Source organism: Homalodisca vitripennis, chromosome X, assembly GCF_021130785.1.
Source record: "Homalodisca vitripennis isolate AUS2020 chromosome X, UT_GWSS_2.1, whole genome shotgun sequence".
NCBI lineage: Eukaryota > Metazoa > Arthropoda > Insecta > Hemiptera > Cicadellidae > Homalodisca > Homalodisca vitripennis.
The window spans coordinates 83,917,988-83,935,383 of record NC_060215.1 but is presented as its reverse complement, the minus strand read 5'-3'; the positions used below and the strand labels follow the sequence as shown (position 1 = coordinate 83,935,383).

The 17,396-nt window shown below is 31.6% G+C and overlaps 1 protein-coding gene across 1 annotated transcript; it reads right to left on the bottom strand.

The window, feature by feature from the left end:
* Nucleotides 1–590: 590 nt before the first annotated feature.
* LOC124369282 (ATP synthase subunit gamma, mitochondrial) lies at nucleotides 591–17,220 on the bottom strand. Its single transcript, XM_046827198.1, has 6 exons — nucleotides 17,064–17,220; nucleotides 11,576–11,747; nucleotides 8,169–8,365; nucleotides 4,470–4,607; nucleotides 2,839–3,059; nucleotides 591–1,063 (listed from the first exon to the last, which is right to left on the bottom strand). The coding sequence occupies exons 1-6, from the start codon at nucleotides 17,099–17,101 to the stop codon at nucleotides 960–962; spliced, it is 870 nt and encodes a 289-aa protein (XP_046683154.1). The 5' UTR covers nucleotides 17,102–17,220; the 3' UTR covers nucleotides 591–959.
* Nucleotides 17,221–17,396: the final 176 nt, after the last annotated feature.

The following is a 17,396-nucleotide window of genomic DNA, read 5'->3' as shown; positions in this document are numbered from 1 at the left end:
GCTTTAAAGTTGACGGCCATTGGCAATTTGGGAAATAAATGGTTTTATATATTTAATAAGTTTTTATTGGTGTTTTATTCGTAATGTTCTAAATGCCAATTTTGCTATCTCACATTGTTTTGCCAAACTTGAAATTTTTGTTTACAAATGTTACATTTGTACATTCAACCTCAAAAGATTAATATATAACAAGACAGGTGTATATTTATTGGTACATAAATAAACTTCAGAATGTCATGAATACAGCAATACTGATTACTTGATAAATTGAGTATAAAAATATTGGTTATGAATTTCTAAAAGAACGAATGCAAACATGAAATAGTACACTGCTACTTTAGAAACTTCCAGATCTAGGGTTCAGGAAGATTGACGGGGAGAGAGAAACAGATGGGACAGATAACTAATTCCCGGTACTGGAGTGGTGTTGGAATGGACCAGCAGGCTGCTTGTCGCAGAAAACAAGAAACGATGTTGCTCATGCGATCTAACGGTCAGAGTTTGCGTTGCGATATTGATGTAAGCTCAACCTTAAGCTAGTCAGCTACATATTTGTAAATTAAGGATAGTAAAATCAGGCAAAACACTAATAGGGTATTATAAGTTATTTATTGCCTTATACATTAATACAGTTTCACAACATAAATGATCCGAATATAGAAAACAAAAAATATTCAAAATTCTACTTTTTGGATGACATGATAAATTTTGTTTACATCAAAAGTATTTTAAAAGCTGTTTCGGCAACTGTGTTGCAAATTGATGTTATTTAGGGGTCAAACAAACAGCTCATAAAATACAACTGATTATTTCAATTTGATCAAATTATTAATTGCAAATGTAAAATGATGATACCAGCAAAGTATAATTCAATTCTAGAGTAAGCAACTTGAGAATCATCCAGACACCAGAGCCAACTTAACCAAATTCTTCTAACAGACGAGCTGATACGACATGACTTAGTCGAGGGCTGCTGCTCCCGAAATGATCTCAATCAGTTCTCGGGTAATGACAGCCTGTCGTGTGCGATTGAATGTCAATGTCAACTTCTCAATCATTTCCCCTGTAATCATACAACATTTGTTAGAGAAAATTGAAGTTTAGATGGTCTGTTTTATAGGAATTATTTTACAGTATTACTTTACAAATAAAAAACAGGCTTAACCTGTAATCTCCATGATATATAATTATTCTTTTAATTGACTATCTTTCTAAACATGACTGTTGTCTTCTCCAGTAAAAAATTTGAAAACAAGAAAAAATGTAAAGCAGTTCCAAGCAGTTGAATGTAACATTGATCTGAAAAGAATGCTGTTTCAGTTAGTTATTTATCGAACCCCTTTTATTAAATATGATATTAAATTATCAAACCATATAAAAAGTTGGGAGGATTCTGGATCAAAAAGATTAATAAAAACTAAATAGGGAACCAACTGGATTACACACTCATTCAATAAACCCTATTTCATTGCTTATAATAGGTTTCTTAGAGCATGGGATTGAAGATAATTATATCTTATAGATAATAATGAACTGTTGACAAACTGTTTTTACAGCTACACAAGTGAACCTGTTAAATCCATACTAAACACCTCTAATGGTATCACTGCTCACTAACCCTACTTGTGTAACTGTACAATATTTAGGCTGCAGTGCATTGCCTACCTTGTGCTGTGAACTCTTTCTTCTCTCACATGCTACAAGGAAATTATTAATAATGATGAAATTATCAATGATTATTCTCTTTATTTAACCCCATGTATTGATAAAACTGGCATCGAAAGCATACTAATTTTCTGGCAGCTTCCTAAACACTAATCCCAAATTTTAAAAAATGTCAAAACCAATCCATTTTGTCCTTGGAGTCCTCCACGGCTCAATTTTTCAATTTCTTTCTTGTTATATGTCAATAACATTGGATATCATTTCTGCCCGGAAGAATAGTATAGTCTGTTGACAACACAACTCTGTTTCAGGGAAACTCAGAAAACAAATTTTAGAGTAACTGACACAATTATTGAGTTCAAAACTTCAATAACCTCAACCTTCAATTAAACTCAACCACATCTAACATCTTAAATTTTTCTTTGCTCTCTTAGGCTCTTAAAAGTGAAATCAAAGGTTGACAGGGCACATTAACATTGATCATGTTTATGGTAAATGATTGTCAGACATTTATGTTTTGAGATCTTTTGCTAAAATCTGTCCAAGGCGAGTACTAATTACTTCACCTTTCTTGAGCAGGTGTTGTGGAAAACTTGTTCAATTATTTTCTACAACCATTCAAATTTCAATTGAAGATTATTATTAAAACACAAAATTAAATTTAACAGAGTTTTCAAAAATTTGCACTAATTGATTCAACCCAGTCTTTCTCTTAATTTACATCCAAAACCTCCTTGACCAGAGGTCAGGACATACAGAAATACTAGATCAGAGACAGAAATAACTACCAGAAGACACAGAGTGGTGCCTTCTCTGGCAAGCATAATTTCTTTAACAATCTGCCAGATTCAATAACAAATACAAAAATCTTGTCTGAACCTCTTCTAAGCTCCATTTGCACTCAATAGTGTTCAGCATTAGACTGGGAGACCACCAATTAAAAGAATTAGAAAATTATTTCTACACTGCAATTGGTTCCAATTAGCAAGGAATGAATGACGATTAGTTATGAATATTTGAGTGTGGTTTGTGTGGTCTGAGTATACAAATTTTAGATTTAACCCTGATGTTTTCCCTGAACTACTTGATATGATTAATGTGTGAATAATAGTGTCCGTTTAAGTGAGTCATGCTATTTACCAATTAATCTTTTTTAACAAACTGAAAACTCACCAGCGTTTTTGCTTGCATTGTCCATAGCTGTCATACGAGAGGACTGCTCTGAGCAAGCACTTTCCTTCAGACAGTAGAAGAGAAGAGATGCCAATGAAAACTCCAGGTAGCTCTTGATGACATCTTCATCAAGGGAGTCATAGACTCCCAGTTTGGGGGCAGCAGCGACAGCCGCAGCCGAGAACAGTGGGATTTCAGTAGTTGAATAAGATACTACAGACCTACATACATAACAAAAGTCTCATTAAATTAAGCTGTCATTTTAAGAAGTTTGGACAAAGATTATTTTTTAAGTTTAAGTTATATACAGAGGTCAACGTACAATGACATAAAACATACTGTATATAATTATCAAGTTCTAATAAGAACTTTGGATATTTTAGTTTATTTTAAACAGATTTTGGAATTAATATGCCCTATTTACAACAACATTTATACTTTATAACATTACATTACAACTCTATAGCAAAATATGTACACCCCTGCACATTGAGAATTTAAAAAATGTATGATTTGTAATGTAAACATACAAATTAATTGTAATTTCATACATTATGTAACACATTTTAGGACTGTTTTACACATTATTTAGAAGAATTGCATATAGGATCTGTACAGTCAAAAATACACTAAACATATAAAATAATGTATAAACTTTAATGGGTAAATCTTTGCATTTTTTTAGAGTACAAATAAGCAACATAACAAAAAAAACATCATTTTGTTAACAACTTTGTTGTTACTTTGATAGGATGAGCTGTTGTTTGTTCATCCTAACAAAGTAAACATTTTATCAAAACTGTTCAGTAAATATAGGCTCCTCGTGGAAGAGAATGTACGTTTTGTATGTTTACTTTATAAATATGTTTTCCTTTTATACATCATCTTGCACGTAAGATCACACGCCACACTAATCACTTACACAAATTAATTACCAAACAGCGATAAATAACCCAATAAAATGAAAACAGCAGCACTGTATGGCAGACCCAGGAAAATCACTGAAAATATTGAGTTGAATGACCCACCATAGTTTTGTATTGCCATGCACAAATGGAGATAATTTCAGTTCCAGCTGTGCAGTGCTGATAAGCCATAGCACCAAATTACTCCACTTGAGTTTCAACTGATACTTCTTTTTTCCTTTCATGTACATATTTATTTTCAGTAATAAATAACTGTATAAAATATTTTACTAACATTATCACAGGTGCCAAAAATCATTTAAGAAATGTCTCTTTGTAAGGGTTCACAAAAACATTTCTTGTGAAGAAACTGGCTCAAAAAATAAATTAGAAATTGCATTAGAAGAAATTTGGTGTCTTTTTGTCTAGCAAACTTGTTTCCAATATATGGTTTGATTGTAGCAATTGGTTCAAAATTATGTATTTCTGTCTTTCTCCAAATGTATGTATTTGTATCTTTCTATATATATATATATATATATATACTTACATATGTATATATAGACACAAAATATGTAAAAGTGTATAGTTTAAATCACCCTGATATCTAGACAAATATATATTTTTAGTTTAAATTATTAATGTTATGACAGGTAACTAACTTAATTTATAACAGTACCTGAAATGCTATTGCAACAAGGTTAAATAATTGTCAAACATACATACTTGAATCTGTTATACACAATCTTGCCAGAAGTAAAGTTGAAATCTTTGGTCTGCTGAGCAATCCTGGCAGCATCAAGGAAAGAAGGAGGCTTTCGGCCGATTTCATTCGCAACAAGAATAATGTTCTTGCCATACAATCTACAACAAAACCAAAACCATGAGTCCTCTGAATAATATCCTTATGTCACGGTTAGAAGATAATCTGAACATTTATAAATAGCCATCTGAAAAATTTCAAACCACAATCTTGCCATACAATTTACAACAAAACCAAAACCATGAGTCATCTGAATAATATCCCTATGTCACGGTTAGAAGATAATCTGAACATTTATAAATAGCCATCTGAAAAATTTCAAACCACAAGCCATACAAAAATCCTGATATTATAGAACAATTTCTCCCTTTTTTGAAGAGTTTATTATAAAATTATAATGTAAAAGAATATGTAACAAGTATCATATAGACACACACTGTGCACACATATATTTTTGTGTGTATGTATATACATATATTGGTTATACATAAATCACTATTTGTGCTGTAGCTCAATATGTCACAGCTACTATTATTTCCTGATATAATAATACAACCCTGACATATTCAAAGACAAGCAATTAATTTATTCCTTTAGGCTATTTCTATAATGTTATAAAGTAAGTGATGAGCAACGTAATGATTTCCATGGTTAACAATTGCACCAATAAAAGTATTAATAAGTACTTTTATTAATATTTTCATATTGCCTATATGAACAGAATTTAGTGATACAAAATTGTTTGGTTGTGTTATAAAAAAAAGTTTTAAATTGTTTTTCAATATTGTCTTTCCACCTTTTCATAGTCAATGAATATCCGTTTGCATTTAAAGATATACACCATTTCCTATTCGTAATTACCCTAGTTAACCTCGACCAACTAAGTTATAAATGTAACTCATTTCATTAGGTAGTGACTATTTGACTCATTAGAGCTGCTACTAACCTATGTTTAGCTGTTCTGGCACTTTTTCATACATTTATTTTTGTCAATACTAACAATCAAGCCAATACACTTTTATTTGATATGTTTATTCCCATGGGATATGTGTTATATCCTATGTGACAAGGACATTAGTTTTAGTAGCTTAAATTAAATTTGTTTAGACTGATATATTTCTACTTAACCTTTTCTCAGTCATATTTTCAACCTCGATTAATACATTACATACCTCATAAATGTTTGCTCCTGTTCTATATGAAGCCTACGTACCACAATTTGATCTATCTACATTACATGATCATTTCTAACTTTTATATTACATAATTATACACATTTCTTGTCCTCCAAATTCTTAAAGAAATTAGTTGAAATTTCATTAATCTTATTCCCAAGCTTATCATTGTATATTACAATACTCTTACATATTAACATATTATTTTAAAGTGTAAACACCTATTTTGACGAAGGTTGTTTTAAAAACAACTAAACACCTTAATATGTAATTATTTCAATTATATTTATATTTGATAAAAATTCTTAACTCTAGAACCTCAACATCTCAGACAAGAGCAACCATTTTATTTATCTTCAACCCCTCCTCTCCTGCAATACGCCTTGAGAAGAGCGTGTAAGTAGGTGTTTTTCCCAGCCTTTCTAATCTATTTATAGACAGACTCGCTTCAAGGACCAACTTTGTAAGTGCCATTTAAATATTGTGTGCATCACGTCACCTGTTGTACAAAGTAACTATGTATTCTATGAAAAGATTAGCATAATGAGAGTAAATTCCCACGTAATTTATTTACCAGGTGTCCCACTAAGAGGTTTAAACGTTTGATTTTATATTACTTCCCCATTTACGCACCGACCTTTTTTAAACCCTACACAATTCATTAAATAGGTTTTTAAAATATTCTGTGAATATTTCAACTCTCTAGCAATTGTTGAAACAAAATGGTGGCTTTTTGAAAAACTATACTTTAAAAACAGTATTTTTGGTTTTGTAAAATTATTTATTGTCATACTCTAGAGAAATAAAGCATTTCAATTAGAAAATTAGAACATAGCCTATTAAAAATCCTACAATTACAGTCCACAATTATTCAAACTGTAATCCATCCACAGCGACACACTGATAACGGGGCTTAACAAATGAGTCATAAGCTCTTACAAAGAAATTCTCCGTATCCGGAGAAGTTTCTCTTAAATTGATTGTTTTAATTCCTCATCATTATTGAAGCTATGAGTATAAACTTGTTCTTTTATATAACTCCATAGAAAAAACATACACAGTTATATCTGGGTATCGGGGTAGCCAATCTAAAAAAACCACTTCCACAACCAATCCAACAGCCATGAAGGTTGTCATTTAGTAATCGCTTGACAGGATTTGTGAAATGAGGAGGAGCACCATCATGTTGGAAAATGCTTGATCCATTTCTGGAACCATAAAATGAGGCAAGACTTGCTCATTTAAAACCTATTCATACCTATTCCCAGTCATTGTACTGTCTGAAATGTCGTAAGATAGCACCCCATTGCAACTGACAGGTGCCCAACAAGTAATTCCTTTTGATTTGAGTAGTCTATTCAAGAATGTGTGGATTACCAGTGTTGTAATAATTACAATATGCATATTACAGCACCATTGCGGTAGAAAGTGGACTCGTCTGAAAAAACAATTTGAGTATGCCAATTAGGATCTAGCTCATGAAACTCAATGATAAGAGAAAAAAATTCCACTCTCCGGATCATCTTCAAAAAGATTATGAACTAGGTGACTTTTGTAAAATTTTATTTTATTTTTCTTAATTATTCTCTGTACTGAAGACTTTGGAACACCGGTTTTAAGTTCAACCTTCCTTATTGATTTCGGTTTACCTGGAGAGCGGAGCATTGATGCGCAAACTAGTAGTTCTCTTTCCTCATTTGATCCTATAGAGTACTTTTTAATGACAAGAAGGTGGAAGGTAGAGATGTGTACACTAATTAAACTGCAGGATTTGTGGTTTTCAAACAATACCATTGTCAATTAAAACAGGCAAAATGGGATTCCAAGTTGTTACATACCTATACAAAATAATTTGCCCTTGTTCTCCAATAAACATTAGAGTGAGGAAAGGCAATTAATGAATAAACTGACACTTCAATAACTAATAAAGAAACGACAGAGTATGAGTGTGACTGCAGTTGAGAACACACTATTGCTTGTCACTTTGTGTCCGTTTGCCTTATGTCACAGTCAGATTAATACAGCTTACCTGTCATTGTTTGTATACTTTAAAACCTTATGACAATCTCAAATAAGCAGTTTTACATTGTTTAAATAAAACCTGATGATCTTAATTTTTTTTTAAAACTGTAACATACCTGTATAAAAGGATTACTGTGATGAACCTTGTAATTTTAACTTTTTCCACGTTTTATACTTGGTGACATAACATTATACAGGGACACCCTTTGTTTTGTTAAGGTTTTTTACTATGCATAGGTACTATCCATAAAGAAACAACATTAAAATTTATTGATTGAAATATTAAAAATGGTTTTTAATATTATCTTTGAAACCACAAATACAGTATACCATACAGCAAGAATGAAATACGACAGACAGCAAACAAATCAATATCGTAACCAAACAACACATGATCCTTTAAGGTATTAAATTATTTCATTTTTAAAGCAAAAAACACAAATAATTCAAGAAAAGCTACATTACCTCTGAAGAATTGCTCGAGATTTATCACCAATGCACAGTACACTGGTGTTGGCTCCGCTTTCGGCCAGCTCATTCCTGATGGCTCGGGACACCTGTGTGTGCACAGCCCCGCACAGTCCTCTGTCTGAGGTAACGGCGATAATAAGCTTCTGTGGAGCCTCCGATTCCCCAGACACCTCAGCCTTCTGGTAGAATTGCTATGGCACCACAACCACTGTCATTTTTTTCTACACTAACAACTCATACTAGTACAGAATTACAGTGGTTTTGGTTTATTTTTCATTATATACTGTGGATCTAATTCAATCAGCTTCAATTGGGCTTTGATACAGGACTATGCATCTACTAAAGTTATAATGAGTAGTTGCAGTAAGTTAGTGGGGGAGGGGGAGCCCCAGGAGGCTCCACTTCTAGCTGCTTTATACAGTTTGCCAGTTGAACGTACACTGGGTAAAGCAAAACCCAATGTGTCACTTACACCTTAATAACTCAATAGTTGTTCAGAAGCAGTACATAACTGCAAATGTTGGGATATTCGGGTAAAAGGGTTGATCAATAGGTTTAGTTTACTGCGGAGAATAGCTGATGAAGTGGGTGGGGTTCTTTTGATATTAACAGTTTTTATAAGCCTAAAAATGAGAGAGTATCATCCCTAACACTCTCTGACTGGAAAAGGCTGCAACAGAGCTAGCCTTCCCTTCTTCTAAAGAAAGACATGTAAGTGGGGTCTGAATATTGTGTCATTCTGGAAGCAATGGAAAGGTCTTTTCAGGAATACGTGCAATGAAGGGTATCCTAAGCTTCTGATTCAAAGTTAACAAAAAAAAAGCGGTACAATGCCAATAATTTTTAAAAACTTGCTTCTATTATTACACCACTTGTAACTAATGTAAATTAAGTGCTGGACTAAACATTTATTACTATATGTTATACACAATGTACATCATACAATTAGGACTACCTTCTTACTGCTGATATGCACATTTGGGCACTCCATTTATGTGACTAAAAATGATATATACACTTGACATATCTACTGTAGCATATGAAAATTGGTGTGGTACGCAGTGAAGCACATCAGTGTTTTATTTAATGGCCTTCAACCTTTAACACAAGCATTGAACCCTGACTGTCTTAGTTGTATTGATAGCTTATGGTAGAGGTATATTTTACTCTATCCCTGTTACGTTTACTCTTTTAATGGCTTGTTAGCTGTGTCCTTTTATATTGTGGTTACATGATTGATGTTGTGACGTCTGATTTTGTTAAGTATCCCTGTTACGTTTACTCTTTTAATGGCTTGTTAGCTGTGTCCTTTTATATTGTGGTTACATGATTGATGTTGTGACGTCTGATTTTGTTAAGTATTCCCTGTTACGTTTACTCTTTTAATGGCTTGTTAGCTGTGTCCTTTTATATTGTGGTTACATGATTGATGTTGTGACGTCTGATTTTGTTAAGTATCCCTGTTACGTTTACTCTTTTAATGGCTTGTTAGCTGTGTCCTTTTATATTGTGGTTACATGATTGATGTTGTGACGTCTGATTTTGTTAAGTATCCCTGTTACGTTTACTCTTTTAATGGCTTGTTAGCTGTGTCCTTTTATATTGTGGTTACATGATTGATGTTGTGACGTCTGATTTTGTTAAGTATCCCTGTTACGTTTACTCTTTTAATGGCTTGTTAGCTGTGTCCTTTTATATTGTGGTTACATGATTGATGTTGTGACGTCTGATTTTGTTAAGTATCCCTGTTACGTTTACTCTTTTAATGGCTTGTTAGCTGTGTCCTTTTATATTGTGGTTACATGATTGATGTTGTGACGTCTGATTTTGTTAAGTATCCCTGTTACGTTTACTCTTTTAATGGCTTGTTAGCTGTGTCCTTTTATATTGTGGTTACATGATTGATGTTGTGACGTCTGATTTTGTTAAGTATCCCTGTTACGTTTACTCTTTTAATGGCTTGTTAGCTGTGTCCTTTTATATTGTGGTTACATGATTGATGTTGTGACGTCTGATTTTGTTAAGTATCCCTGTTACGTTTACTCTTTTAATGGCTTGTTAGCTGTGTCCTTTTATATTGTGGTTACATGATTGATGTTGTGACGTCTGATTTTGTTAAGTATCCCTGTTACATTTACTCTTTTAATGGCTTGTTAGCTGTGTCCTTTTATATTGTGGTTACATGATTGATGTTGTGACGTCTGATTTTGTTAAGTATCCCTGTTACATTTACTCTTTTAATGGCTTGTTAGCTGTGTCCTTTTATATTGTGGTTACATGATTGATGTTGTGACGTCTGATTTTGTTAAGTATCCCTGTTACATTTACTCTTTTAATGGCTTGTTAGCTGTGTCCTTTTATATTGTGGTTACATGATTGATGTTGTGACGTCTGATTTTGTTAAGTATCCCTGTTACATTTACTCTTTTAATGGCTTGTTAGCTGTGTCCTTTTATATTGTGGTTACATGATTGATGTTGTGACGTCTGATTTTTGTTAAGTATCCCTGTTACATTTACTCTTTTAATGGCTTGTTAGCTGTGTCCTTTTATATTGTGGTTACATGATTGATGTTGTGACGTCTGATTTTGTTAAGTATCCCTGTTACATTTACTCTTTTAATGGCTTGTTAGCTGTGTCCTTTTATATTGTGGTTACATGATTGATGTTGTGACGTCTGATTTTGTTAAGTATCCCTGTTACATTTACTCTTTTAATGGCTTGTTAGCTGTGTCCTTTTATATTGTGGTTACATGATTGATGTTGTGACGTCTGATTTTGTTAAGTATCCCTGTTACATTTACTCTTTTAATGGCTTGTTAGCTGTGTCCTTTTATATTGTGGTTACATGATTGATGTTGTGACGTCTGATTTTGTTAAGTATCCCTGTTACATTTACTCTTTTAATGGCTTGTTAGCTGTGTCCTTTTATATTGTGGTTACATGATTGATGTTGTGACGTCTGATTTTGTTAAGTATCCCTGTTACATTTACTCTTTTAATGGCTTGTTAGCTGTGTCCTTTTATATTGTGGTTACATGATTGATGTTGTGACGTCTGATTTTGTTAAGTATTCCGCATTTTGTTTGCTGTGAAAAAGATCCATTGGTTTTTACTGTTGTCTAAAATAAAGAACTGTTTGCATGTATTTCTCTGAATAATGAAACTGGGAATACTATGTAATAAAACTAATTAAAAATCTTAATTTTTATTTGTTTCTTTAGTAGATTATTACAAAATAAACTAAATAGATACCGTAAATCAACAAAAATACAATACAAATAACAAAACAGGAACATATAACAAAAGTTCTGTAAATGAAAATCTTAATCCATTACATATTTGTTAATTTAATTGTAATCACAGTAAGTACAAGATAATTTACAGTATAATGTTGGTACCTGAGCACCCTCTCCATAAGGTCGGGCCTGCCGCAGATCTCTCTCAGCCCGGGTGTACTTGGCAGCCGACACCATCTTCATGGATTGGGTGATCTTCTGGATGTTCTTCACCGACTTCAGTCGGATTGAAATGGCCTTCAAGGTGGCCATCCCTCGTACCTGTTGCTGCCCACTGTAACATCAGTTTTTGCTATTGATTCAGGTCTCAATTATATTTTATCCAAATGATTACCTAAAGTTAACCAAATTATTTTTTGCATAGAATAAATGAAACTTGATTCATCACTTTGCACTAAAATATAATATTCAAACAACATTCTTGTATCTTCAGAATTGTTGAAAAAAAATCAATTAAATATTTCAAATTATAAAAGTTTGAATTATATCAGAAATAAAAATATATAGCCTAATTAGTTTTCTTTAGGTGTAAGTGAAATGTCTTCATAAATTTGTTATAAATAACTTTTCAAAAACGCAAAAATGTTCAAAGAGTAAAAAAAAGACTGTTATGAGTCAACAGGTAGGTTTGTCCTACTTAAAAATAGTTTTATGTAGAAAACCAAAGTTTTGTGGGTAATAACCATCTTTAAATAAAAATAAATACATTTTTATTCCTTATGAACAATCAACATAAAAATTTCTGTAGGAGCTATTTCATTTTAAACACTGTGAGTAAAGCAGTTTTACATTAATCTTGGATTAAGGATTAGTCCTTTAGTTAAAAATTAAGTTGCATATTGGTTAATTAAAATAAATATAAAAATAAAATTATTGTTCCTATGTATTATAACATACTAGTAAACATTTAGATGAAATAATAATGATATATAATGATTGTTCAAGTATTGTGTTGCCTTACATGAAATTGATTATATAAGTTAATTTAAAGTTGATTGTGTGTTTGTTTGTTTTGTAACTCACATAAAAGTTGACATAACACTTTGCATTAAGTTCTGTAAATATATTATAATTTGTATTCAATAAATACTAATAAATTGATTTATTTTACTATTGTAGTTAAACTATAAGGTTAAATGCAGGGAGGACTCAATAATTAATTATCCATCTCTGCATTTTTACCACAACATGATACATTTTAATAATCTTTCAGTTTATTCTTAGGCCAAACTTCATCCAAAATAAAAATGATACGTTAAACGTTGTTGTTGTTATCCCTACGGTTTTTGTTAAAATTATAGTTTAACAAATTTAAAAGATATTTAAGTGACGTTCTAAGAACCAATATGTTGGATTCGTCTATCTAATATGTTGAAATTTGCAATATTCTATTTATGAATTATTTTTCTAAGAATCTAGGTTATATGTGTTACATTTCATTTCTTTATCCACATTAAACATGAGAAGTGAAAACTTCCCAAATTTAGACCATCGAAATATGTTCAAATAGGCTTCATTTGAATCTTTTGAGCTATGTATACCTTTTATTTACAATAAATGTGTCTCATACACTACCCTAACGGCAAAGTCTACTTTCTGTGGAACAAAATAATCAAGACACGTGATATTTTATGTTATGCCACAGCAAATGACAATGACACACTGAATACAGTCATATCTTCTGTTATCCTAACTGCCTATTAGTGAGATGAGTCCTAACTGTGCCACAGTACATGCGAGAAGGTGAACTAGGGTTTGTGTGACCTATGCAATTCATAATTTAGCTGTGATAATTTGTATTCCTACACTTAAACCTACAAAACAAAATTTTACAAAAATGGGCTTTGGAGTATTTTAATATCTGTTTCAACTGCCCTTATAATTAATACAATAACCAAACAAGAAAAATAGCTGTCAGATTTCTTAGACACCTCGAGGTATTAGTGGTATTGAGGTATTGAGACTTTGCGTTAATCGTACTCGGTTTGAAATACTGTTTTTGACACATTCTAGGAAATTGGGCTTAAATAAAATATCAGGCAGAAATCATTTTTAAACGTAAAATATGAAAACCTTTGTTACACAGTGTCCTAAGTAGCCTAGTGGTGTTATTTTTTAATATGAGGAAAACATGAAACCATTTAATAAATGTTAATGACATGAGTAATCTCAATTTTATTAAATTTAGATGCAATAAAATACATTGAAAACATAAGTTTTAATCAGTATTGGGCAACTAAAACTCTAATTCCAGTTGAATTTTTAGAGTAATATTTTACATTACTTTCCTTAAGAACATGGGTAGGCCTATGCAAAAGAAACTTTTATATAGAAGGCAAAACACATTACTCTCTTTTAAACTACAAATTAAGGAAATAATACAAGATAGTTAATCTGTTATTATTTTGTACAAAACTGATGTACTTACTTGTAGAAACTACACTGGTAATATTGGTAAATATAACAATTGCTAAACATAGTTCACGATTAAAAATATATCATGTGAAAACTGACTTGTCCTCATTTCCTGTTTTGGCTGAGAAATTACCAACTATGATATCGAATTATGACCAGCATACTACCATTACTGGTTTATACGTCCAGTATCTGGAAAAAATAATCTTCAAAAATCTAACTTTGGTATTTTATAGAAAGAAATTTTACCACTAAATCTCTGTGGCAAAAATAAACGAGAAAGATAAATTAAACAAAAAACATGGACTACAAATCACACTTGCCCTTGGCTAAAATTTTAAGGTCAAAAGTGAACTCAGGATTTAGAACAGATGCATAAATAATAAATACATTTCATACAATATATACCAAAACCAAAGATATGTATGTTTGGGTGAATTCTGGGAATAATTACTTATGGAATATAAGTAATTTTAGAATACGTATTGTTTTCAATAATTATTTGTAAGAGTTTATTGTTGATTTATTTAACAACATTCATCATTCGGCTTTACAACATTACCACTGTGCGGCTATTTTATTTAATTTGTCAGAACTGTACATTCTGGAGACTAATGGATTAACATGATACTAGGACTATTTTCTATGCACATTTCTGTATGAGCGGTTCACAAATAATGTTTAGATTCTGTGTTATTTTTTACACTTACTGTATTTAATGTTTTGTTATTTTTAGGGTAATTATTTAGTTTAGCCACTTCACAATATTTGGTGTCTTTTTAAAGGAAAATACTTAAAATTAAATTAAAAAACAACAGATAACAATTCAATTTTAGGAAGATCTCATACAAGGTACTAGTAGTTGAACGGCCTAACAGTAATGCCTCGAGCCAGGTAATGATTAGCGCAGGATCCGGCAGTGCTGCCCCGCACTGATGACGGAACAAAAAACATCCCTCGATATAGTGCCAATCAGTAAAATACAAAATTCAAATAAAAGACTGATCACTTACGTTCACTATATATTATGAACTCAACTTACCATATTAAACCCGTCTAAAACAAAGAAACAACAGTAATATCCTCAGCTAGAAAACAACTGCTACAACATTTTTTACACAAAGAAAAGTAATTTAAAATTCCATGTCAAACTAAAATCGACACAATATCAGTGTGTCATTCTATCACAGTCAAAAAATTTGATAGAGTACTCACTAAACATATCATCCGTAGGCAAAATATTTTCTTTACTTTTAGAAAGCAAATCCATTGTCCTAGAAGCTTACTATGTCACAAACACAACACAATTGAAATACAAAATGGCTAATGACAAAGACAAAACACAAAGAACAATGTCTTTATTTTGAAATATGTACAACTGCACAGAATCTGACTAATCACAAAACGGAAAAAAATAATTTAATGACAAGATGTGCAAATAAGATGTGTTAGCAAACAAGACCTACAGTAAGCTACAGAGGAAAACGAAAATCAAACTTAGAAGTAGAAACTGTTGAAAAAATGATCACAAAGAGAAAAAGTACTGAAAAACTTAAATTATCCTCATATGCAGTTGGTACCCCCCTACTCTGACCTCTAAAATTCCTTGTACTTTTCTCATGTGAACATTGGTGTCCTGATTATCCCCTCCACCAATGCCTAATCCTCCTTAGCTTGTTTCCCTCTCACCACCAAGAAACCCTGATTACCTTCGGTCCCCTAGATTGACGGATTATTTTGGATATAGCCTAAATTTCAAACATATCAATTATTGTGCAATATAATCGCAACATAAAAATTCTTTCTGGAAATGAAAACATACTACTCAGAAATTGATAACAGTTTTTTAGGCCATTATAGTTAGCATGGCAAATGTAAGCATTATCCATGTTTTGTAATTATCCATCATGAAAATTAATGCATATGATGATTTTTGTTTCTATAAGAAAACAAAATATCCAGTAGGTTACGGTAAATTTAAACATAAAAATATGGTAAAAGTTTACTTTGACTGCCTCAGTCTCAATATTTTTTATACAACTGTTACATATTATTTGAGCCAATAATACAATTTTATAAGTAATACTATAGCCTACACAGGTGGAATAACACAGAAAACAATGTTATTGATAGCACACTTAATTAATACCCACACATGAATATTTGTTTGCTGATTATTCAAATAGAAAATACTTGTAACATGAATAGGAAAGTAACAAAAATACAATTAAAATACATAAAGCTCGACTAATGCAGGCTATGCCAGGATTTTTCTATGTTGCCCCACACTGATTGCAGTAGACAAAAAACATCACGAGCGATATTACCTATTTGTAAAAAACCTAAATTCTACACAGTCTGATCATGAATGCCTAATGAGTTATTAAAAGTTAACCTAAAAATCTTAATCTGAACTGATTGAGCAGCACTGTTATCAGCTTAGACATTGATCACTGTCTAATGAATAGTTTTCTTTCCACCTGTCTGGACTATATAGTCTCTTTCATAATATCTTCTAGAATTAAAAATGATACATATCAATTGTATCAAAAATATAGAGGCTTAGGAAACTTTAACTAAAAATATGTTTATACCTAAAATTTTATTATAAACACCTAAAAGATTTTAATAATCAATATGTTTTATGACCTCCATAAAAAATGTAGGCCTAAGTACAACAAATCCACCACAAATCAGCCTTCTACCTATTGATACATTTATGTCTTGTAACCAAGCAGGTAGTTTCCCAATATAAGAAAAGCAATGATTAAAAGAAAATTCTGCAGCTGAATCTGATCACTAGAGAGAATCTGTTAAGGAGGTAATATGTCAAGATCTATTAATTTATAAGTGATATGCCTACTTTAACCATAAGCCTAGTAAAGTAATGGAAAAATTAAGACCTCTATCGTTGAATTAAACACTCCCTGATATAATTAACTTTAATTTATTCATTCACTTTGTGTAGCCTATTTCTAGTTTTTAATTTTCTATTCAAACCAAATAGATAAGCATTATTTACCAATCATTGATCATAGGTTTAATTATGAACAATCCACATGACCTCTAATTTACTAAATTTGCAAGTGCTATATGATCCGGAAAAATTAGTAAGCTGGTTATAGAAAAACCCAAAAGTATAATTAAAAGTAATATATTAAATTAAATTGCTTACTTGAGGGTCTGTAAGACCAAAGTTGTTCTGCTAAACATTTCTATAGGTAACTTCAGCAATTCCCTGAAGGACGATGTTGGCCGTTTCCAAAGAGAAGACGAGCAGTCGGCCGATAGCAAGATTAGAAAAAAAGACGCAACCAAAATTGCAATCAGCTGATTGCAATACTTTCAAAGAAGAAACTAATTATTTTTCGTTTCTTCTATTTTGACCTAAAACAGGCTTAAAGTATATAATATCTTTGCATAATTAGATCGATCAATACAAATTCAGTAAACAACAATTAAAATCCATTAAACTTTATTGATGTCAACAGTTTTTCACTAAAGCAAT

Excerpts from the sequence above, each read along its gene's own strand:
- LOC124369282 (XM_046827198.1), bottom strand. The coding sequence starts at position 17,101 with ATGTTTAGCAGAACAACTTTGGTCTTACAGACCCTCAA. Across the intron at positions 4,608-8,168 it reads TCTCGAGCAATTCTTCAGAG|ATTGTATGGCAAGAACATTA; the intron begins GTAATGTAGCTT and ends GTTTTGTTGTAG. Across the intron at positions 3,060-4,469 it reads ATTGTGTATAACAGATTCAA|GTCTGTAGTATCTTATTCAA; the intron begins GTATGTATGTTT and ends TTATGTATGTAG.